Source organism: Dama dama, chromosome 31, assembly GCF_033118175.1.
Source record: "Dama dama isolate Ldn47 chromosome 31, ASM3311817v1, whole genome shotgun sequence".
In the NCBI taxonomy this organism is placed as follows: Eukaryota; Metazoa; Chordata; class Mammalia; order Artiodactyla; family Cervidae; genus Dama; species Dama dama.
Genome location: NC_083711.1, coordinates 47,981,593 through 48,005,084, shown reverse-complemented (window position 1 = coordinate 48,005,084; position 23,492 = coordinate 47,981,593). Strand labels below are relative to the sequence as shown.

The 23,492-nt window shown below is 39.4% G+C and overlaps 1 protein-coding gene across 2 annotated transcripts in view; it reads right to left on the bottom strand.

The window, feature by feature from the left end:
* Positions 1–23,492, bottom strand: part of CMSS1 (cms1 ribosomal small subunit homolog) — a 390,283-nt gene that overhangs the window by 8,630 nt on the left and 358,161 nt on the right. For both annotated transcript variants that reach the window (XM_061134416.1, XM_061134417.1), the window contains 6 exons: positions 19,368–19,439; positions 16,710–16,839; positions 13,770–13,829; positions 12,716–12,818; positions 9,357–9,417; positions 8,851–8,938 (listed from right to left, as the gene is read on the bottom strand). In XM_061134416.1, the coding sequence (XP_060990399.1) occupies positions 8,851–8,938; positions 9,357–9,417; positions 12,716–12,818; positions 13,770–13,829; positions 16,710–16,839; positions 19,368–19,439 (514 nt within the window). The remainder of the gene's footprint in view (positions 1–8,850; positions 8,939–9,356; positions 9,418–12,715; positions 12,819–13,769; positions 13,830–16,709; positions 16,840–19,367; positions 19,440–23,492) is intronic.

The window sequence follows — 23,492 nt, the reverse complement described above, 5'->3', positions numbered from 1 at the left end:
ATACAACACTCATTTATGATTAAAACTCTCCAAAAAGCAGGAATAGAAGGAACATACCTCAACATAATAAAAGCTATATATGACAAACCCACAGCAAGCATCACCCTCAATGGTGAAAAATTGAAAGCATTTCCCCTGAAATCAGGAACAAGACAAGGGTGCCCACTCTCACCACTACTATTCAACATAGTGTTGGAAGTTTTGGCCACAGCAATCAGAGCAGAAAAAGAAGTAAAAGGAATCCAGATAGGAAAAGAAGAAGTGAAACTCTCACTGTTTGCAGATGACATGATCCTCTACATAAAAAACCCTAAAGACTCTACCAGAAAATTACTAGAGCTAATCAATGAATATAGTAAAGTTGCAGGATATAAAATTAACACACAGAAATCCCTTGCATTCCTATATACTAACAATGAAAAAACAGAAAGAGAAATTAAGGAAACAATACCATTCACCATTGCAACAAAAAGAATAAAATACTTAGGAGTATATCTACCTAAAGAAACAAAAGACCTATACATAGAAAACTATAAAACACTGATGAAAGAAATCAAAGAGGACACAAACAGATGGAGAAACATACCGTGTTCATGGATTGGAAGAATCAATATTGTCAAAATGGCTATTCTACCCAAAGCAATCTATAGATTCAATGCAATCCCTATCAAGCTACCAACGGTATTTTTCACAGAACTAGACCAAAGAATTTCACAATTTGTATGGAAATACAAAAAACCTCGAATAGCCAAAGTAATCTTGAGAAAGAAGAATGGAGCTGGAGGAATCAACCTGCCTGACTTCAGACTCTACTACAAAGCCACAGTCATCAAGACAGTATGGTACTGGCACAAAGACAGAAATATAGATCAATGGAACAGAATAGAAAGCCTAGAGATAAATCCACGAACCTATGGACACCTTATCTTTGACAAAGGAGGCAAGGATATACAATGGAAAAAAGACAACCTCTTTAACAAGTGGTGCTGGGAAAACTGGTCAACCACTTGTAAAAGAATGAAACTAGAACACTCGCTAACACCATACACAAAAATAAACTCAAAATGGATTAAAGATCTAAATGTAAGACCAGAAACTATAAAACTCCTAGAGGAGAACATAGGCAAAACACTCTCCGACATAAATCACAGCAAGATCCTCTATGACCCACCTCCCAGAATATTGGAAATATAAGCAAAACTAAACAAATGGGACCTAATGAAACTTAAAAGCTTTTGCACTACAAAGGAAACTATAAGTAAGGTGAAAAGACAGCCCTCAGACTGGGAGAAAATAATAGCAAATGAAGAAACAGACAAAGGATTAATCTCAAAAATATACAAGCAACTCCTGCAGCTCAATTCCAGAAAAATAAATGACCCAATCAAAAAATGGGCCAAAGAACTAAACAGACATTTCTCCAAAGAAGACATACAGATGGCTAACAAACACATGAAAAGATGCTCAACATCACTCATTATTAGAGAAATGCAAATCAAAACCACAATGAGGTACCATTACACGCCAGTCAGGATGGCTGCTATTCAAAAGTCTACAAGCAATAAATGCTGGAGAGGGTGTGGAGAAAAGGGAACCCTCTTACACTGTTGGTGGGAATGCAAACTATTACAGCTGCTATGGAAAACAGTGTGGAGATTTCTTAAAAAACTGGAAATAGAACTGCCATATGACCCAGCAATCCCACTTCTGGGCATACACACTGAGGAAACCAGATCTGAAAGAGACACGTGCACCCCAATGTTCATCGCAGCACTGTTTATAATAGCTAGGACATGGAAGCAACCTAGATGCCCATCAGCAGATGAATGGATAAGGAAGCTGTGGTACATATACACCATGGAATATTACTCAGCCATTAAAAAGAATTCATTTGAATCAGTTCTAATGAGATGGATGAAACTGGAGCCCCTTATACAGAGTGAAGTAAGCCAGAAAGATAAAGAACATTACAGCATACTAACACATATATATGGAATTTAGAAAGATGGTAACGATAACCCTATATGCAAAACAGAAAAAGAGACACAGAAATACAGAACAGACTTTTGAACTCTGTGGGAGAATGTGAGGGTGGGATATTTCAAAAGAACAGCATGTATACTATCTATGGTGAAACAGATCACCAGCCCAGGTGGGATGCATGAGACAAGTGCTCGGGCCTGGTGCACTGGGAAGACCCAGAGGAATCGGGTGGAGAGGGAGGTGGAAGGGGGGATTGGGATGGGGAATATGTGTAAATCTATAGCTGATTCATATCAATGTATGACAAAACCCACTGAAATGTTGTGAAGTAATTAGCCTCCAACTAATAAAAAATAAAAAAAAATAAATAAAAAAAGAAAGAGAAAAAAAAATAAATAAAAGATTACATACTTTCTATCCAAATTTTAGGAAGCATGAGTATTCTAAACTTCGAACAGAAAAAAGAAAAAGAAAATATTTCCTCTTGTAATAAAGAAAAATATAGTCTCCAAAATATTATTAAAAGGACTTTGCTTTTAATTGCAATATAGAAATACTGTTTAAAACTATTAATAATTTCATGATTATAAACTATACTTTATAATATGTTTTACTAACATAAACCTTAAGTGAAAAAGAAAAATAAAAAGTGGAAAACTTTCACAGCTAGAAAAAAAAAAAAAGAATATCAATGTTCTTTGTCACACACACACACACACACACACACACACACACACATTATTCAGCCATAAAAAGAAAACCCTGCCATTTGTGACAAGATGGGTGATCCTTGATGGCATTAAACTGAGTGCAATAGTCAGACAGAGAAAGACAAATACTGTATTATTTCACTTATATGTTGAGCCTAAAAAAAAAGAAACAAAACCAAAAAATGAACTCATAGCTATAGAGAATAGATTGATGGTGTTTGCCAGGGGTGAGAGGCAGGAAAAAAATAGCTGAAGGTGGTCAAAGGGTAAAAACTTCCAGTTACAAGATAAATAAGTGCTGGGAATGTAAAATACAGCATGGTGATTACAGTTAACAACACTACTCTGTACATGTGAACGTTGCTAAAGACAGTAGATCTTAAAAGTTCTCATGACAAGAAAAAAAAAAAAATTGTAACTATGTGAAGTGACTGATGTTAACCAAACTTACTGTAGTAATCATTTCACAGGTATCACATGTACCCATGATAAAAAAAATGGAACTATGTGAAGTGACTGGTGTCAATCTAACTTATTGTAGTAGTCATTTCACAGGTATCACATGTACCAATCATGCACACCTCGGTTGATACAATGATATATGTCAATTATATCTCTGCTAAACTGGAAAAAAGCTCAACAGGATATTATGCAGCCACTAAAAATGAAAAAATAAAACTATTTCATGACATGGAAAGTTCTCATGAGATACTGACATATTGAGTGCTGTAGTTAGTCATGTCCCACTCTTTGTGACCCCATGAACTGCAGCCCGCCAGTCTCCTCTGTCCAAGGGGATTCTCCAGGCAAGAATACTGGAGTGGGTTGCCATGCCCTCATCCAGGGCATCTTTCCAACCCAGGGATTGAACCCAGGTCTCCCACACTGCAGGTGGATTCTTTATTGTCTGAGCCACCAGGGAAGCATATTAAGTAGAGAAGACAATTATAAAGTTATGATATGCAGTATGATTTCCATTTGTAAAAAGATATAGACAAATGCATAGGAAAAAAGACTGAAAGATATATAATTAATACTAACTGATAAGTGGTATCTCTAAAGTAACTTATTTTTTTTCTGTATCTTTTTGCATTTTACAAAGGCTCTTATAATTAGAAAATCCCCTTATTAAATAAAACAATACAATTCTGTCTGTAAGTGTTATGGGATAGCTTTGACGTTTAGAAACTCTCCTTAATATAGCATATATATAAACATCTCAAGTCATAAACAGCTACATAAAATGTGTTATGTGCCATTTGAATTACTTTGTTAAATTTTCAGTTTTTAGAGTGATGGAATTGTTTCTCTTTAAACACTTTGTATATAGCCTAACATCTGTAGTCAATGAATATTAAACCATTGGTTCAGTCAGAATCAGAAGAGTTATTTTCCTTTTATAAAAAAATCAACAGCTCCTTAAATGATTTTTCCACTTCTTAGATGAAGTAAGCTTTCACAGTGAGTTTTCACAACTCTGTAGAACTCTAATTTCAACAATCTGGACAACTTTGTTTTCTCTGTCTCCCTCTCTTTTAAATATTAAATATGGAGAAAAGTGACCCTGTTGCCTGGGGTAGGGGGTGGGGCGGTGGTGGTGACACATACAAAGCATGTGGAATACAGCAAGGGAGAGGTGAGCCTGCGGCTAAGCGGCGGAGAACCATGGCGCATCCCTGGGCCCTCCGGCTGCCCCGCCAGTCTCTCCTGACTCCCTGTCTCCTGGATGGACTATGAGCACCTCTCATCTGCTCTTTCACTTTCAACACCCTCCTGGGGCCACAAGACAAAAATCCAGCCAATCACTGTGCAAGGCCTTCCTCCAAAATCTGACTTGCTTTTCAACGGAAGTACAGGCTACTACAGCCAGTAAAGTCTCCAACCAAGAAAGGCGGTCTCTTTAATAAAAGTAGTAACTAGTATTTGTTGAGTTCCTAAGGGGTGACGCTTACTGTGTTTAGCTTTTTACTGGCACAACGTATCCCTTGTTGTTCAGTCACTCGGTCGTGTCCCACTCTTTGCAACCCCAAGGACTGCAGCACACCAGGCTTTTCTGTCCTTCACCATCTCCTGCAGCTTGCTCAAACTCATGTCCACTGAGTCAGCGATGCCATCCAACCATCCTGTCCTGTCGTCCCCTTCTCCTCCTGCCTTCAATCTTTTCCAGCATCAGGGTCTTTTCTAAGGAGGTGGCTCTTCCCATCAGGTGACCAAAGTACTGGAGCTTCAGTCTCAGCATCAATCCTTCTAATGAATACTCAGGATTGATTTCCTTTGGGATGGAATGATTGGAACTCCCTGCAGTCCAAGGACTCTCAAGAGTCTTATCCAACACCACAGTTCAAAAGTATCAATTCTTCGTTGCTCAGCCTTCTTTATGGTCCAACTCTCACATCCATACATGACTACTAGAAAAATCATAGCTATGACTAGACGAAACTTTGTTGGCAAAGTAATGTCTCTGCTATCTAGCTAGGTCATAGCTTTTCTACCAAGGAGCAAGCGTCTTTTAATTTCATGGCTGCAGTCACCATCTGCAGTGATTTTGGAGGCCCCCCAAATAAAGTCTGCCACTGTTTCCACTGTTTCCCCATCTATTTGCCATGAAGTGATGGGACTGGATGCCATGATCTTAGTTTTTTGAATGTTGACTTTTAAGCCAACTTTTTCACTCTCCTCTTTCACTTTTACCAAGAGGCTCTTTAACTCTTCTTCGCTTTCTGCCATAAAGGTGGTGTCATCTGCATATCTGAGGTTATTGACATTTCTCCTGGCAATCTTGATTACATCTTGTGCTTCATCCAGCCTGGCATTTTGTATGATGTACTTGGCATGTAAGTTAAAACAGGGTGACAATATATAGCCTTGACATACCCCTTTCCCAGTTTGGAACCAGTCTGTTTTCCCAAGTCTGGTTCTAACTGTTGCTTCTTGACTAGCATACAGATTTCTCAGGAGGCAAGTAAGGTAGTCTGGTATTCCCATCTCTTTAAAAAATTTCCACAGTTTGTTGTGATCCACACAGTCAGAGGCTTTAGCATAGTCAATGAAGCAGAAGTAGATGTTTTTCTGGAATTCTCTTGCTTTTTCTATGATCCAACAGATGTTGGCAATTTGATCTCTGGTTCTTTTGCCTTTTCTATTTAAATTCAGCTTGAACATCTGGAAGTTCTTGGTTGAAATACTGTTGAAGCCTGGTTTGGGGAATTTTGAGCATGACTTTGCTAGCATGTGAAATGAGTGCAATTGTACAGTAGTGTGAACATTCTTTGGCACTGCCTTTCTTTGGGATTGGAATGAAACCTGACCTTTTCCAGTCCTGTGGCCACTGCTGAGTTTTCCATATTTGCTGGCATATTGACTGCAGCACTTTAACAGCATCATCTTTTAGGATGGCCTTTCCTGGTGTCTCAGCTGGCAAAGAATCTGCCTGCAATGCAGGAGACCTGGGTTCAATCCCTGGGTTGGGAAGATCCCCTGGAGAAGGGCACGGCTACCCCCTCCAGTATTCTGGCCTGGAGAATTCCATGGATTGTACAGATGCAAAGAGTCAGACACAACTGAGCGACCTTCACTTCTTTTAGGATTTGAAATAGCTCAGCTGGAATTCCATCACCTCCACAAGCTTTGTTCATAGTGATGCTTCCTAAAGCCTACTTGACTTCACACTCCAGGATATCTGGCTCTAGGTGAATGATCATACCTTCATGGCTATCTGGGTCATGAAGATCTTTTTTGTATATTTCTTCTGTGTATTCTTGCCACCTTTTCTTAATATCTTCTGCTTTTGTTAGGTCCATACCATTTCTGTCCTTTATTGTGCCTATCTTTGCATGAAATGTTCCCTTGGTATCTCTAATTTTCTTGAAGAGACCTCCAGTCTTTCCTATTCTATTGTTTTCCTTTATTTCTTTGCATTGTTCACTTAGGAAGGCTTTCTTATCTCTCCTTGCTATTCTTTGGAACTCTGCATTAAGATGGGTGTATCTTTCCTTTTCTCCTTTGCCTTTTGCATCTCTTCTTTTCTCAGCTATTTGTAAGGCCTCCTCAGGCAGCCATTTTGCCTTTTTGCATTTCTTTTTCTCGGGGGTGGTTTTGATCACCACTTCCTAAATAAAGTCATGAACCTCTGTCCACAGTTCTTCAGGCACTCTGTTTATCATATCTAATCCCTTGAATCTATTTGTCACATCGTAAGAGATTTGATTTAGGTTATTCCTTAATGGCCTAGTGGTTTTCCCTACTTTCTTTAACTGAAGTCTAATTTTGCAATAAGGTGAGTGCATTCACCATCTCTGTCATTCAGATAAAGAAATAGGTTCAGAAATGTTAAGAAAGTTGCCAAGTCACAGAGATGGTAGCTGCCAGACCTGGGATGTGCATCCAGAGGCTTCAGTCCCTAGCAGAGGCTCTTCTCGCTGACACTGTATTGCTTACATATTGCCTCCTCTGGATATAGACTGTGTATCTACCTGTCCACTTCTGATTCAGCTGTTCTCTCATTCCTGAATGCTTTTCTCACATCTCCATACTTCAAAGATCCTATCTGAATCCTATCCATACTTCAAATATCAGTTAAAGACTCCTTTCTCTATAAAGCCTTACTTGCAGATTCAGCCGCCGAAATAACCTCTCCTTCATTTCAACTCATACAGACTCAAGAGCTGGTTTGGCCCTTGGCACTTACTGCTGTCATCCCCATTCTATGTACATTCATCTCTTCAGCCAGATCAGGAGCTCTTTGAAGGGGAAAGGCTCTGGAATCAGGAAGGCCTAGAATGAGAGGGTCTTGGGAGGGGCTACGTAACCCTTCCAAGCTGCAGTTTCCTCTCTTAAGAAATAAGCATGCTAGCCTGCAAGGATGCTGTGTGAGACACAGATGTACATAACAGAATTTTGGACTCTGTCGGAGAAGGTGAGGGTGGGATGTTTCGAGAGAACAGCACCGAAACATGTATATTATCTACGGTGAAACAGATCACCAGCCCAGGCTGGATGCATGAGACAAGCGCTCGGGCCTGGTGCACTGGGAAGACCCAGAGGGATCGGCTGGAGAGGGAGGTGGGAGGGGGGATCGGGATGGGGAATACATGTAAATCCATGGCTGATTCATGTCAATGTATGGCAAAAACCATGACAATATTGTAATTAGCCTCCAACTAATAAAAATAAATGAAAAAAAAATGTGGACACATTTCTACTGTAAAAAAAAAATGAGATATGTAAGGGCGTTTAGCACAGCACTCAGGACAAGTAGGAATGCAAAAAGTATTTGTTTCCCTCTCCTTGTCTGGGTCTACCAAGATTGCCACTTGTAATTGCACAGACTTCTGCATACAGTGGGTTCGCTTATGCCTGGTTTTCATCTGGCGAGAAATATTAGTATTTTTAGCTCTTTTTTGCTTCCAGGTAAAAGACCATCTCTATACTGAGATACTATGTTGATGAACACATTACTTTTAGACACACAGAAATCAAGGAACAGCTCCAGACAGTTATAAAATAAAGTTTTGAGCAAGTCATTTGGAAATGAGCATTTAAAATAAATACTTTAATCTGTCTGGCAGGTAGAAAAATATACTAAGATCATCAGGAGGCCAAAAGGTTTTTAGGCTACTGGCTTTGAGAAAGTCATCAAACTATAAAATCCCACCAGTGGATGCTATCTGGAATACTTTCTGGGTAAAGTACTAAAAGGAAATGAGCTCGTGAGAAGTGTTCTAGAATACTTGAATTTCATCCACAGAAACTGCATTTTCTTTCAACATATTTTCTATACCAGCCCTCGACTGGAATGGGAGCCTTGGGGAGCCAAGACTCAATTAAGTGAGAGGGAAACACTCAACACAGTAGCTTACAAAGTCCAGAGGCTGCAAACTGGTGTAATAAACTGTGACTCCACCAACCTGCTTAAGGCAATTGGAATGTGAGTATTTAGATGGGCACCTACACTGTCGTTTGCAACAGTCCTTATCATTCCCCACTGCACTACAGCTGCTGGCTGATTTCTCGAGACTAAAGGCTGAGATTCCAACCCTGAATTAACTAAAAACACAGAGGTCTGGTGTCACTGCATCACAAACGTGGTTTCCCAGACTCACACAGGGTTAGGCGGACACTCAGCTCTGAGTAGGAGTATCACTACCTCTTTTCATACCTTGTTTGATGAGTTCTTTAATCCTCCCTGGGGTTCCTACACCCAGGTGTACTACACGCTTCTCCAGCAATTTTACCTGCTCCTGGACCTATTTCAACATGGAGGAGAAGAGAGAAAAGAAGAGTCATTGGAAAGTTCAACCACAGCCCAGTTTTAGAGCATTTAATCTAAAAGCTAAGAAAGTAAAACAGCACAAGGAGCTCCTCCTGTTTAGGGTCAACTTCCAGGGCAACGGTTAACATCAAGACAGAAGGGAACGTCTCCCTAGAAAACTGGTCAAGCCTCAGCTTCTGGACAGGAGTATCAGAGCACAGAGGACTGGCGACTGCTGTGGGGACAAAGGCAGGGAATGCAAAGAAACCCAGACTGGGTGTTAGATGTGTAAGGGAGGCACCAAGGAGCTAGCTAAGAAGCTAAGGTGAAGCGGCTGAAGTGAACAAACAGGTCTGAAGGGGCCCCCAAGGCATCACTTCCACTCTCACCAGGAACCACAGGCCCTTGCTTACCTTTATGTGTTTGGCAAATAATTTCATAACTTTGCTGTCTCCTTTGAATGCGGTCATTGACCTAATGAGAAGAAATAGATTGACTCATAAGAAAACTCACTCATTCAGGGCCATGCCAACTACTTATGTATTACACTTTGATTTATTTAAAAGCATATGCATATTTATGTGTGTATATATGTATATACATATGTGGATATACACACATACACAGAAATCCTGATTTTCAGCCCATCACTGGAACAAAAGTGGGGTGGCCTTTATTCAGGCCTGCATCTGGGTTGGCTTTTAACTTTCAGACACAAGGTTAACTTTACTTGGGTTTCCTTGATTACTGAAACATGTGCACTTGCCTTTTACTTGTATTAAAATGAAAACCACAGTCCCAATATGGTATCACTCATGCTAAAAGCTCATGATACTGAACCCAGATTTAATATTTGGTCTAACTACAGTTTCAACTTCTCTCAGAAATGTAATCTTAATCAACCAGTCTGAAATTTCTGGTCAAGCCCCAGCAAGGTAACCTGTTCTGTGAGCCTCTCCGACCCCCAAAGGAAGCTAAAACCTTGCTGCTTCCTCCCCCACCCCAAAAGATGTTTTGGCCTAAAAATAAGTCGTTCTGCTCTCCCCTTGCTCCACCATTTTTCCAAAAAACCTTCCACTGTGCACAACCCCTCAGAGTGCCCTTCTAGTAGCTAGATGGGATGCTGCCTGATCCACGAATTGTTGAAAAAGTCGATTTGATCTTTAATTTACTTGGTTGGATTTTGTTTTTTAACACCTTTAATAGAAAAGTTCTGTATTTTAGATCCCTGGCAGAGAATTTATCTTCAAACTCTGCAGTATAGTTCTCACCCAAAATTTGGCTGTGAGAATCTTAGCAGTGAGGTCAGCCTGTGCTACCCAGAGCCCAAGGCCATGTACAAAGGTCTGTGTGTGGCTGCCCAGAGGTCTCAGGGTGAGCGGGCTCGTGTCCTGCATTCAGAGGAGCCCCCCATTTTTACTGACTCTGCAGAGTGAACCTATCTGTAAAATTTTATATGTGGAAATGCTTCGGGTATAAATATCTAAAACTGGGTATAAAAGAACAATCTTCTAGTTGGTGTTTGGGATGAGAACGTGGGAGAATATTGCTTGGGATATTACTCTCCTTTATATATCACTATTATACTTGAGAAATATTACTGACCAGTGGGAATATATGAATTTACAAAGTAGTGACTCATTCTATACAAATTCTGTTACACTTGAGTCTGTACCTACATGTGAGCTTTCTCCGTGGCGAGGTTAACTAAGAAGACAATTTAGGGGACATATTTAATATAGCTTGTGGTTCTCAAGGGAACAGGTAATCTTACAAAATTTAGAATTATTCGATATTCACCTTTATGAATAGGGTTCATTGTGCCTGCTCAGAAGTCACCTTCTGCAAGTCACCTAACCTTGACATGGATCGGAATATTACTGAAGACACAGGAAAACACTGAGAGTTGGCTAGTGAGGTCCAACACCACAGTGCTCCCACGCCCTCAGAAAGGCATTTGTGTACGCAAACCAACGCGAAGACTTGTGTTTAAGAAGCCACCTTCAGGCCAACCCCTTTGTCACTAGTGTTTGAATCTGAAATAAGTTCTGCAGTGGTAGTTTTTCAAACACTGGAAAGTCAATGTGAACTCTTAACGATTTCAGAGCCAGCAAGCACAGCTGTCCAAAAGCAGTATGAGTCTTGAGGATCAATTATGTTTAGAGCAGAAAAAAGGAACACTTCTGTTTTACTGAGAGGGAATTTTACAATTTAATGTGAGTGCCAAGCAGGAAAGGATTTGAAGCACAATTAACAATCGTTAAAAACTACTTATGGTCAGATTACTTCATTTAGAAAAATAGAGGCTAAATAACTACCAAGAATCTACTTTGCACCTTAGTCTATTTGATCAAGTTCCTTTTTCTTCAGGACTTGGATTCTCCTTTGTTTTGTCTCTGGTCAAAGCTAAGCAAAAGCCTGGCCCCCGGAGAGGGTTGAGTCCCAGTAAACCCCGTTTTACTCTGACGGCTCTTCTTTGAATACTGAATGTTATTACAGATTCAGTGGAAGCCTGTTTGTTTATTCTACAAAAGCTACAGTAAGTGAAAAGGTATGTGAAAGCACTTAGTAAAATACCTACAAATTATCTATAAAATATAATTTTTATATTTAAATTTCTGGTCCATTTGGCATTTATCTTGGTATAAGAAGTGAGATGTGGATCCAAGTTAATTTTTTCAGATGGCTACCTGGTTGTTCCAACACCAATTATTAAAATCTATCTTTCCCTACTAACTTGTCACTTTTGCCACATTCTGTACATATACATACGGGTCTGCTTATGAATTTATAATTCTGCTCCACGGTTTTGACCTGTCATGCACATGCCAGTTCCATACTGTTGTGATCATTGAGACTTTGCAATATGGTTATTAATAAAACAATCTGATGGATACTATAGGCCTTCATTAGCATTCTCTTTTAGAATTTTCACAGCTATTATTTCTTCTATATTATATGAATTTAGAACTACTTTATCTAGTTTAAAAAACACCTTTATAGAAGTTTCATTGGAAATCTATGAAATGTGTAGGTTATTCTAGGTAAACATATATTTACATCAAATTTTCCAATTTAACAACATGGTTCACCTTTCTGTTTAAGATGTTCTGCATCCCTTGTGTAATATTTTCTTTATCTAAATTTTGAGAGGTTTATGAGTTGGTATTCTAGTTTTTCTTGTTATATGGTTTTAAATTAGATCTTTTCTTTCATTTATTTCTCCAAATAGGTTATTGCCTGTATAATCTCCCAGCTTTTACCCTTGCCCTCTACAAAGCGTAGAGGCTCACACAGGAGCCGAAGTGATCCTTTAGAATGATAATTCAGATCACATGACTCCTCTGCTCAAAATCCTCCAGTAGCACTCCATCTCAGGGCCTTTTGTACCTACTATGCCCTCTGCCTGGATCACTCTTCTTCCAGACATCTCCTTGGCATTCTCATTCACTGTGTTCAACTCTCTGTCCAAATGTCAGTCTCCTAAGAGAGGTCTTCTGCAATTATCCTTTTAAAAGCAGCCCCCATTCTCTTCTATTCTTCGGCCATGATTTGTTTTTTTCTTACATAACTTATCACCACTTGACATTATAGTACGTATTTTATTTGTTTATCATCTGTCTCCCTCACTGGAGAGTAAGTTCCATGAGAGAAGGGACTCTGTGTATTTCGTTCATTGCTACATTGCCAGCAAATAGAACATATCAGCTTGGCATATATCGGTTACTCAGAAAACATTCACGAAATAGAACAGGTGGAGCTCCCAACCAACCTAATGAGCTCCAGAGCTCGGATGGCAGAGCCACAGATAATCAGCATTAGGACTGATTTCTTCTCATTGTGGTTTTTCCGAAGTTTCACCCATTTGGGGCAGACTGAAAAGAGACCGTAAGAAAAACATTACCCTACATGTAGCAAAATAAGGCCTCCAAAGTTGAATATTCTCCAACTACTTCATTATTATTTAACATAATGAGCATTGTTTAGATACTATTCTCTGGTTATTCTAGATATTAAAATGGAACATCATTAATTTACACCACAATATAATATGCCAAGTAGCTAAATGCGACCAGTTTTAGGACTAAGCAAAAACAGTTTGTACCAAAAAAAAAAAAAAAAAAAGAAAGAAAGACAAAGAAAACTTAATAATCCAGTGAGACTGATTCTATTACTACCTGCATTTACATTGCTGTATTTGAGGCTAAGAAAGGCTTATGAACTCAAGTTGAGTGTCATCGGAATTGGTTAGAATTTGAAAAAAGAATGTTAAGTGTATCTAAACTAGTTCATTACTGGTTCACAATAAATGACTATCTAGCATGAATAATTTAATTATCACTGCCTACGTACAATTAAAAAGACAAAGTCAGACTGAGCAATAGCCATGGTCTGAGTTCTGAACATGGGAACAGAATTTCAGAATCTCAGAGTTTGGGTCAAGATTATAGTCCCACTTCCTTGTCTTTCAGATAACAAAATAGAATCCTGGAGGAGTCCTCAGTAACTTGTGCCAAGTCAAACATCAAATTGATGAGGTACTTGGGACGAGAACACTAATATAATTCTCTGGATTCCAAGTGCTGTACAACAAAAACAAGACCAAAACTCAAATCCCCCAAACCAGAGAAAAACAAGAAAAAATTAAAGTAAATAAAAATTAATATCAAGATGGACCTAAAAAACATTAATTTAAAATCCACTTAGGATGGAAACTTCATTTTAAATTTGAGGTTTTAAAAGTTTTTATTTTAAAGAGACAGCCCTCATGTTTTAATGGAAATAACAATTTGATGAATAGTTTTTTAAAAAATGAGTTTACTTACCTTCTTTTAGATATGATGAAAGACTGTGAGTTAAATCATTGGCCTTGAGGAAGCAGGAGTCTAAGAAATATGAGAAGCATACTTTGTAGGGGATTTTTGCAAACACACACTCGAAACATTAAATGTGAATGATGTATTCTTGAATAGTTTGTACAAAATTAGTGAGTTGAGGACTCATTTATTTTAAAGTGTTGTCTAGCATTTAAAACAACAGCAGCACCAACAATAAGACTTTTAACTGTCCATCATTTTTTAGAGTAGTGAAATAGAAGCTTGTTGTATCATTCAATGGATTAATGAAACATTTTTATTTTCAAATCCATGGAAATAGGCAATACACAAAGGTAAACCTGAAATAGCTCACGGATCTTTGTGGAGACGCCCAGCATAGACGCCCAGTCAGCATAGACATGCAAATTACTATAAGAGGAGATAACATTTTACATACACATTAGAATGGCAATTGTTAAAAAGATGTACAATCTACCAAGTGTTGCTGAGAAGGTAGGATGATGGAAATTCTTGTGAGCTACAGGTGGAAGTGTAAAGTGGTACTGCTATGCTGGACAGTAATAAAATTAAGGTGCATATACCCTATAAACCCAGGATTACATTCCTGGAGTGTAACGGAAAGAAAGCAACATTTATATGGAAAGAAATTCCCGTGTAGTCTATAAAGACACACTCAAAACATTCATACAAGTATTATTTGTGATGCTGGAGAACTAGAAGCAACCTAAACATCCATATAGGAGAAAATGCATGAGCATTAAGTGGTAGATGAAATGATTGGAATAGTATGTAGCATTTTAGAAGCAATGAACTACATGTACATAAAGCTATACCGGCATCCTGAAAAAGGGTTAAGGGGGGGAAGGAGAATGAGAGGCTCAGCACAACTTCATTTAAATAAATTGTAAGATGCTTCCACATGCAACAACATGACATATGCATATTTAAAAACTAACAGTAACCCATTAGAGTTGATGCCTATGGAGAAAGGAAGTTGGAGTGTGGGTGGGGAAGAGCAGGAATAATATATCAAAATACAACATTAACACAACACAGCACAACAACACAATGAAAGACAATGAAACAAACTGCAATAAAACATAGGGGCCTTGATCAACCAATGATGATCATGGTCTAGCAATTAAGTAGTATTATTAACTCTGTACCTAAACAGGAACAATATTTTATTACTCATATCCATATAAGTAACATATGCCCCTTTCTGAGACTCTTCTGATAACCTATGGCATGTCCCTCCTTCAAATAACAGAGACGACCTCTCTGTCTTGGTCCTGACAGTGTAGTGATGGGCCTTTTCTCTAAAACCTTCCTATGATGTTTTCCTACACTGTGACTCAGAATGGCCTAATTTCTTAACTAAAAATGAAAACCTGTTCCTTTTGGCTACAACAGTCTTCTTTTAACATATTTTAAATATTTTCCCCTAAGTCAGTCATGATCACATATTCTTATCTAACTATATTATTGAACTCTAGTGATGATATAATATAAACTCACTATGGAACTCAAGTGACTCCTTAAAGATTTCTTCTGACTTTGGACTCTCTGCAATTCTAACAAAGAACTAGAAGGGGAAATTGACTCTGAGTCACAGTGAAATCAAACTTCAGTTAAACCTTGAAGAGACAGAGGAGTCAGGAGGAGCCGCTGTGCTTAGAAGAGCCGTCTCTAATTGCTCCTGGGGTTTCTGAGCTCAGTAAGTAGCAAACTTCAGGACTCAGTCATGTGGAAATGAGTTCCTTCAATTCTCTACAGGGCATTTCTTTTGGAAAAGGAACAGACAGGGGAACTGGTGTCTCCAATCCAGTGTGCATTAAAAAAAAACAACCATGCACACATCATTTTATAAAAGAATTATAAAAATTCAGGGAACGGACTGTTTTTCAGCTTCTCAAGTCTCCAGAAAGTATACAGTGGTAATGGAAAAAGGAAATCAAGCTGCCTTTGACTTTTTCCAAAAGCGGTGTTAGATATTCCTGCTGCTGCTGCTAAGTCGCATCAGTCGTGTCCGACTCTGTGTGAGCGCATAGACGACAGCCCACCAGGCTCCTCTGTCCCTGGGATTCTCCAGGCAAGAATACTGGAGTGGGTTGTCATTTCCTTCTCCAATGCATGAAAGTGAAGTCGCTCAGTTGTGTCCGACTCTTAGCGACCCCATGGACTGTAGCCTACCAGGCTCCTCTGTCCGTGGGATTCTCCAGGCAAGGATACTGGAGTGGGTTGCCATTGCCTTAGCTTATCTGAAGCAGTGGTGCCCGACCTTTTGTGGTTTGATTTTATGACATCTTTCTTCTTCAGTCTCGGAACAAAAGAGTAATAGATTATGTCATTATTTTGAAATTAATTAAAATTGGTTTTAAAAAGAATTTTCCAATATTTTTAACTTAATTATAAATATTCTAAGATAGTAGATCTCATATAATAGTAGATTTAAGAATCATACAGGGTGAGGTGTCAGCCTTGCTAAAAAGTGTAGAATTTTGTTCATCTCTTTAGACAGTTTACTTGAGAAAGTCTTGGTTGGAAGCTAAAATACTACCCTAAAAGCAGGACGATAACTAGACATCCACGATGAGGGCAACAACAAAACTAAAATGTTATTAAAGCTAAAGTTCTTGTCTATAAAGGATGAGTAAATTAATCATCTATACTTTTAAATGTGTGCTTTATTTTTATTTAACTTCTATCCTTATTAAAGATTCTTATTCATTGAAAAATCTGCCCCCAAAACACACCCAATACCTTTGCAGTAAAAAAATTTACAAATCTATTAGATTGAACAAATACCATCTAGCATCTTAATGAAGAAATTACCCAACAGTTAAAACAATAAGGTTCAGGAAAGGAGTACCAGCACACGGAAAATACGTTCATTGGAGGGAAGAACAACAGGAAGCCTGGTCGTACCTGGGAGGGCTAGTTCTTCTAGTTCAATCACGGAGCGACTGGTGCTGTAATAGTCCTTCATCAGCTGCTGGAGGTCTTCAGGTGTCCCTGGTTTTGGCTCTGATTTTGCAAGAATATCAGTAATTTTCTTCTGATGAGAAAGAAGTAAAAATGGGAAGACAGATTTTTAGAGCGGCATTTGGCTGAGGATAGGTTGATTCCTCTGGCATTTAAACTGTAAATAGGTTCTGGTGATGGCCAAGAGTGAACGGGAGTGCTAATAAATACACTAGAGAAAACTTGAAAGATACTTTTTAGACATAACTACTGCTTTGAAAAGTGAATGATCTAAAAGACTCCTTGCTCTATGATTTCTAGGAGAACTAAAAATTTTGCAGGAGTCTATAATTGGTACTATTTTCTGTTAAAAGTCAGTAAGTGTTGATTTTATTTTGTGATTCTTTCACTTGTGTTATATACAGAGCTTGCAGTCAGTATGATACTATTTCTTTAAAAACTGTTACTGATATTTGCATTATGCCCAGGTACGTGGTCAGTTTCTGTAAATGATCCTTGTGGGTTTTTTTTTCTTTTTTAGAATTTTTATTTATTTTACTATTGATTTATTTACTTTGGCCATGCTGGGTTCTCAGTGTTGCACAGGCTTTTCTCTGGTTGCAGCAAGCAGGGCCTACTCTGAGTTGGGGTGTGCTGGCCCCTCACTGTGGTGACTGCTCTTTCTGCGGGGTGTGGCCTAGGGTGCTCGGGCCTCAGCACGTGAGCGGAGCCGCTGCGGCCCCGGGCTCCGGAGCACAGACTCCACAGCTGTGGCACACAGGCTTAGTTGCTTTGGACATGTGAGATCCTCCTGGATCAGGGATCGAACCCATGTCTCCTGAACTGGCAGGCGATTCTTTAATCCCTGAGCCACCTTGGGCTTCCCTGGTGGCTGAGATGGTAAAGAATCTGCCTGCAATGCGGGAGACCTGGGTTTGATCCCTGGGTTGAGAAGATCCCCTGGAGAAGGGAATGGCTACCCAATCCAGTATTCTTGCCTGGAGAATTCCACGGACAGAGGAGCCTGGTGGGCTATAGTGCACTGGGTCGCAAAGAGTCAGACACGACTGAGCAACTACGACTTTCACCCAGGAAGCCCTAAAAGCCCTAAACCTTGTTGCTTATGGAAACCCCTTTCTAAGCTTCAGACAATGTGTATTTCTGGGAGAGTAGAGTTTGAGAATTTCTTGAGTTACCTGGTTATTAAGGCACTGAGTTTCAGTTTGGCCTTCTGGGATTAAAGTAAGAGCTGCAGAAGTAATCTCAGCAAAGGAGCATGCTGAAAAAGGGCGCTTAAGACCCTCAGTGCTCAAGTCTTGGCAGAGACATCTCGAACTGGCCCCAGGAAAAGCAGAACAGGAAAGGCTCTACAGCATCTATTTTGATTTGAATTTATTTGTGTAGCATATACTAAATGCCTGCAATGTACTCGGAACACAAATTGTTCACTTAACTTTCATCATGAAGTTCCCTTCTTATATCTTTCTAATATTTCACCAAAAATTCAGAAAGAGCCCTTCCTTGCCTCTTTTTTTGCCTCTACACCACATTTTTCCCCCTCCGTCCATACTATCTTCTGTTTCATACCACTGCCAAGAACAAAGTTCTGTCAAATGAATTAACTTTTTACAAAAAAAAAAAAAAAATGTCATCAGTGGGCACATTTCAGCCAGACCTCAGCCAAGGCTAAACTATCTAGCTATAGTTCTGACCTTGAGCCCCAAGAACGTAACACTCTTGAGGCCATTAGTGTACAAACTATCAAAGAGAAGTTAAAGTCATTTCTTTAAGGACTTGCCAAACCTCAGCCAATTTGGCATCTCCCATCTTCCTATTTGGCCATATGCAGGCAAGGAAAACACATGCACACACACTCTCAGTTTTCTAAAAGCTTGCTGTTAAGTAATTGGTTTGAGTCCATCTTCTTTCCTCTAATCCCAAGCATATTTCCTCTGCTGACTACAGCAGTAGACCCTTCTTGGCAGGGAGAGAATTACACTGCTGTTTTCACAACAGTGGTAGAAGGTCAAAGCTAACCACACTTTCTTCAAGGCTGAGCCATAAGAAAGTCTGTATAGGAGCAACAGAGTTTCCCATATGTTCACAGGCAAGTCTGAAAATGCAAGGGGAGTCTTTTGCTTTAAATTATGGTTCAAACTTAAGAGTCAGAAATGCCTTATACTTATATTACTTTCATCTGCTTAATCTTTTCTTATTAATACTCTAAGATATAAGATTTTTTAAAAATGAAATGGTTAAGAAAAGAAGGTTGGTAAATTTCTCTTCTTGGATAAATCCAGAGGGGCCAGAGGGCAGGACAGCTCTGGGCCCCTTCTAGAATTAGAAACCTATGTCTGACTTCTAACCACAGTGAAAACACAGGGTAACAAAGATGCCTGGTAATCCACATGACTGAAATAGGAATTCGAAGAATTTATTTTTAGCTCCAGCAGAAACAATTATTACTCGTGACCTTAAGAGAGTCACCAAACCTCAATGAGTTTTACAACTTTTGTATCTCTGAAGTGGGGATTACAACAACTGCCTCACCAAAGTACACTATATAACAGTGTGATGGGAACCATGCAGAGCCACACCATTGTAAAAAATAATTAATATTACCTTTTTCCTCTTCCTGGTCTTGGCGGCATCTTCATTTGTTTCCTTCGGTTGTATCAAGAAACATTCTTTAGGCTATAAAGAAATGTAAATGAGAAAACTTCATCTTAGCATGATGAGCCATTCCTTGGTGGCTCATCTGGTAAAGAATCTGCCTGCAATGTGGGAGACCTGCATTCGATTCCTGGGTGAGGAAGATCCCCTGGAGAAGGCCAGTATTCTGGCCTGGATTTCTGGAGAATTCCATGGACTGTATAGTCCATGGAGTCGCAAAGAGTCAGACACGACTTCACTTAGCATGATGAGGTGTCAACTAACGGTATGAATCCCGAAGTTCCTATTGTCATGCATGTATTCTTCAGAATGTCTTGTTAATACGGACAAAGAAATGTTGCAACATCCACTGTAGGCTATTATGCAGGGGCTGGCTGAGAGAATTTGTAAAAGTGAGAAAGTGCAGATGACCTAAGACAGGAAAATCTATGAACAAAGGTCAAAATGTGTGACTGAGTGAATATATGTTTTGAGGTGGTGGTGCAGGGTATTAAAAGTGGAAGACAGTGGCCAGGTTTGTAAAATACAGGCAGAAAGAGAGATGGTTAAAATTAACATATAGTAAAAATAAAAGTCTTTGACTAGCATGACTGGTGTGGTCTATGAACTAGCAATGTGTGAGACTGTATTTCCAAGTCACTGACTTATCATTTTGTTATCCATTCCTTTCCTCTTCTCAATAGGCATAGAAAATCTGAAGGATATATTTTCTTACATCTTTATAAAACCAGCTGCACCAAATGCCTTATCTATAGTGACTGCAAAATGAATGTTTCTGCTAATGGTCTGACAAAAGTCTCAGCACCATGGCATCTTGAGTAATTGATTTTGCCTGTTGCCTTGACCCCTGGAGTACCCTATACAGTTTAGTGCTATTTTTACCCTAAGGGTTTTTTTTTTAAGTGTAGAAAAACAGGAAATTTGGGCTAAGACTTTGATTTATAAAATGGAATGCTTCAAATTCCATATTTATTAATCATAAGCAGTTGTATAAAATGTTTCCTGTGTTGGAACTTTCATGCAACATTTTCAAACCCGTTGCCAAGTAAGATATAAAATGTATGTGAAAACTTATTCTGAGTTTTTTCTTCATTGAGTTTCCATTCCAACTAGAGAGTACTCAGTTTGAGCTGGTAAACTACTAACTAAAGCAATTTTGTCTCCACTGGTTCTGTTTAAAATGATTACAGATGAAGCTTTCTATTAAAGTTTTCAGACAGTCTGAAGATTAAGAATGCCTAGGGCCTGAAGCCAGAGAAATATAATGCTATATAATTTCTTCAAGACATGGGGCCAGGACCAGCAGTTTCTAGACTCTATTTCAGTGATAGAGAAGTAGATTCAAATGGGAATCTTGAAATATCAGCTGCTTCTTAGTTAAAACAAAAACCCTGTAAAGTACAAATGCATCATAGCTAAAGAAACAAAGATATTATGATCTCTCTTATGTAGAAAGTTAAACTGTCTTGTGGATGCAGATACACTCTAATTTGATGCCAATTAGAACCGGGGCCAAGGTTCTAATATGTTACAGAAGCTGCCAGACAGTCCTAAGAGTCCAGTTACAGATCAGGTCAACATCAGCTCATGCTCCTATGGCAAAGCCTGCATACAATTAGTAGATCCCTAGGTGCCTCAAGGCATGCTGCAGTATCTTGTCACCAGTAGCAAAGTTTTGGGGCAGCATATGTAGAATCTATTTCGTTTCCCTATTTAGCAAATGGAGGTGCTCTCTGAGTGTATGTTCAATGTGTGGAATTGTATTCAAGCCAGGTTTACAAAGCCAATTAAACACAACAGAAATTAAATGTGGAATTGAGCTCAGTTATAAGGACATGGATTCTCCAATTCTGAAAGGAAAACAAAATCAAAAACAACAATTCTGAATCATGCAAAGGAAATAAAAACAGGCTTGACAATTGCTTTTGTAAGATTCTGTATATTAGGTTCAAATTCTTACATCATCTTAAGGGAAATACAGTATGATATTTATTTTCTGGGAGCAGTCACTTTAGCTGAGTGCAGCAGGATGCTAAGGAGGATGCAAATTTATGGGGTCAATTTCCATAGAAGTAAGATGACTTTATGAAGAAATACAAATCCCACAGTACTGAAACTTCTTAAACTTTGCTAACTGGCTTACCAATGCTGATGTTTCCCCTCAGAGAGACTAGGTAAGAAAATGAGGAAGCATCATAGCAGGCCAGCTAGCCACTGATAGAATCAATTCCAACAGCATCTGTCTTTGGCAGGTAATAAGCAACATCATCTGCATATCTGAGGTTATTGATATTTCTCCCAGCAATCTTGATTTCAGCTTGTGCTTCTTCAAGGAGATCCAACCAGTCCATCCTAAAGGAGATCAGTCCTGGGTGTTCATTGGAAGGACTGATGCTGAAGCTGAAACTCCAATACTTTGGCCACCTCATGCGAAGAGCTGACACATTGGAAAAGACCCTGATGCTGGGAGGGATTGGGGGCAGGAGGAGAAGGGGACGACAAGAGGATGAGATGGCTGGATGGCATCACCGACTCGATGGACATGAGTTTGAGTAAACTCCAGGAGTTTGTGATGGACAGGGTGGCCTGGCGTGCTGCGATTCATGGGGTCGCAAAGAGTCGGACACAACTGAGCGACTGAACTGAACTGAACTGAACTGAAGTCAAGTCATTTCTTTATGCAGTGATTTTTTAAAATATGTACCTGGAGTATGAAGTTAAAGATTTAGAAGAATCACCATTTGCTCCAAAACATTTAACAAGAAAACGTATTAAGCATTTAAAATTTAGAAAAGCAATTAATTGGGGGTACGCTTTCAACTACTTAAAGTGTCAAAAATTATATTCTTTAAGAATGAGGCTTCTGGTTTTAACCATGGCAAATCATTTTTCAAAACATTACTAAAATGAAAATGAAGAAAACTGAAAAGATATAAATCTATAAGGACCAAGAAACCAGAAGAGAGGACAACAGTAGTGGAGAGATTTCAACAATTTTTTGAAAAATGGAAAGTGGTTTAAACTGGATGGACACTCTTTAGCAGAGGGAGAGAGACAGTGAGGCCCTGGGTTTCTAGAGAGGCGGCAGATAGCAATAAGTCTGTCTGTTTCACCTACTGGGCCCTGAAATGGTTGAGTAGTGAGTGGTAAAGGGTACTACTGAGGGGAAAGGGCTTGAAATAAAAAGAGACTGGATGAAAGTTTACACTTAAAATGATTTGCCTCCTTCCTACTCCTGAAGAAGGAATTCATAGGGCCTGGATTCCATCTCAGGCCTGTCTGTGCTGATCGTGCGCGGCCACCTCTCCAGTGGACTCTGAACTCTGTGCTTAGCGCCTGTGGGAATGACAATGGAAGGATAAGGCCCCCCCCTCTGGGCAGGGGAATCTTGAAGAACAGACACTAATCACCCCTGCCTCCGGACACCATCTATCAGAATGTAAGCACAGGCTTATCAGTTATTAACTATTTGGAATGTAACTGCGGGCTTATTGATTATTGACTGTTTGAACACATAACACGTGAATAATGGGGTTATTGTAGTTGTATTTACCCTTCCTTTGTTTATGTAAGTCTCAAGGGAATTGGGGTAGTGGGTTTGGACACATGGGGTATAAAAGATTTTCACAAATGCTGGTCGGGGTGCTTGGCTAAGAGGAGACTCTGCCTTGGGCCCGCCGGTGTAATAAACTGCACTCCACTATCTGCATTGTCCTTCTGAGTGAGTTTGTTTCCTGGAAGGCGTGGCTATAACACTCCCATCTGGCTCTATCTTCTGTCCAGGTAGCCAAGCAATTATCCTATTACTGCTTCCTCTCATCTTGCTCTTCCTGACAGAAGACTGGAGATTTATGCTCTGGAGAGAATAAGAAGACCAAGAAGTCTAGCACAGGGGAGACAGGGTGGAGACTGAGACTCATCTCCTTTTCTTGTCCCTCTTTCAGGGTGTCTCAAGCCAGGTTATACAGTACAGGCAGGACACTACTGAATTCTTCTCTGGAAAAATAAAATAACCTAAGACAAATGCTACAAGAGAGTGACTTTGGGGGTTCCATAGTAAAAGTCCTGCTTTCT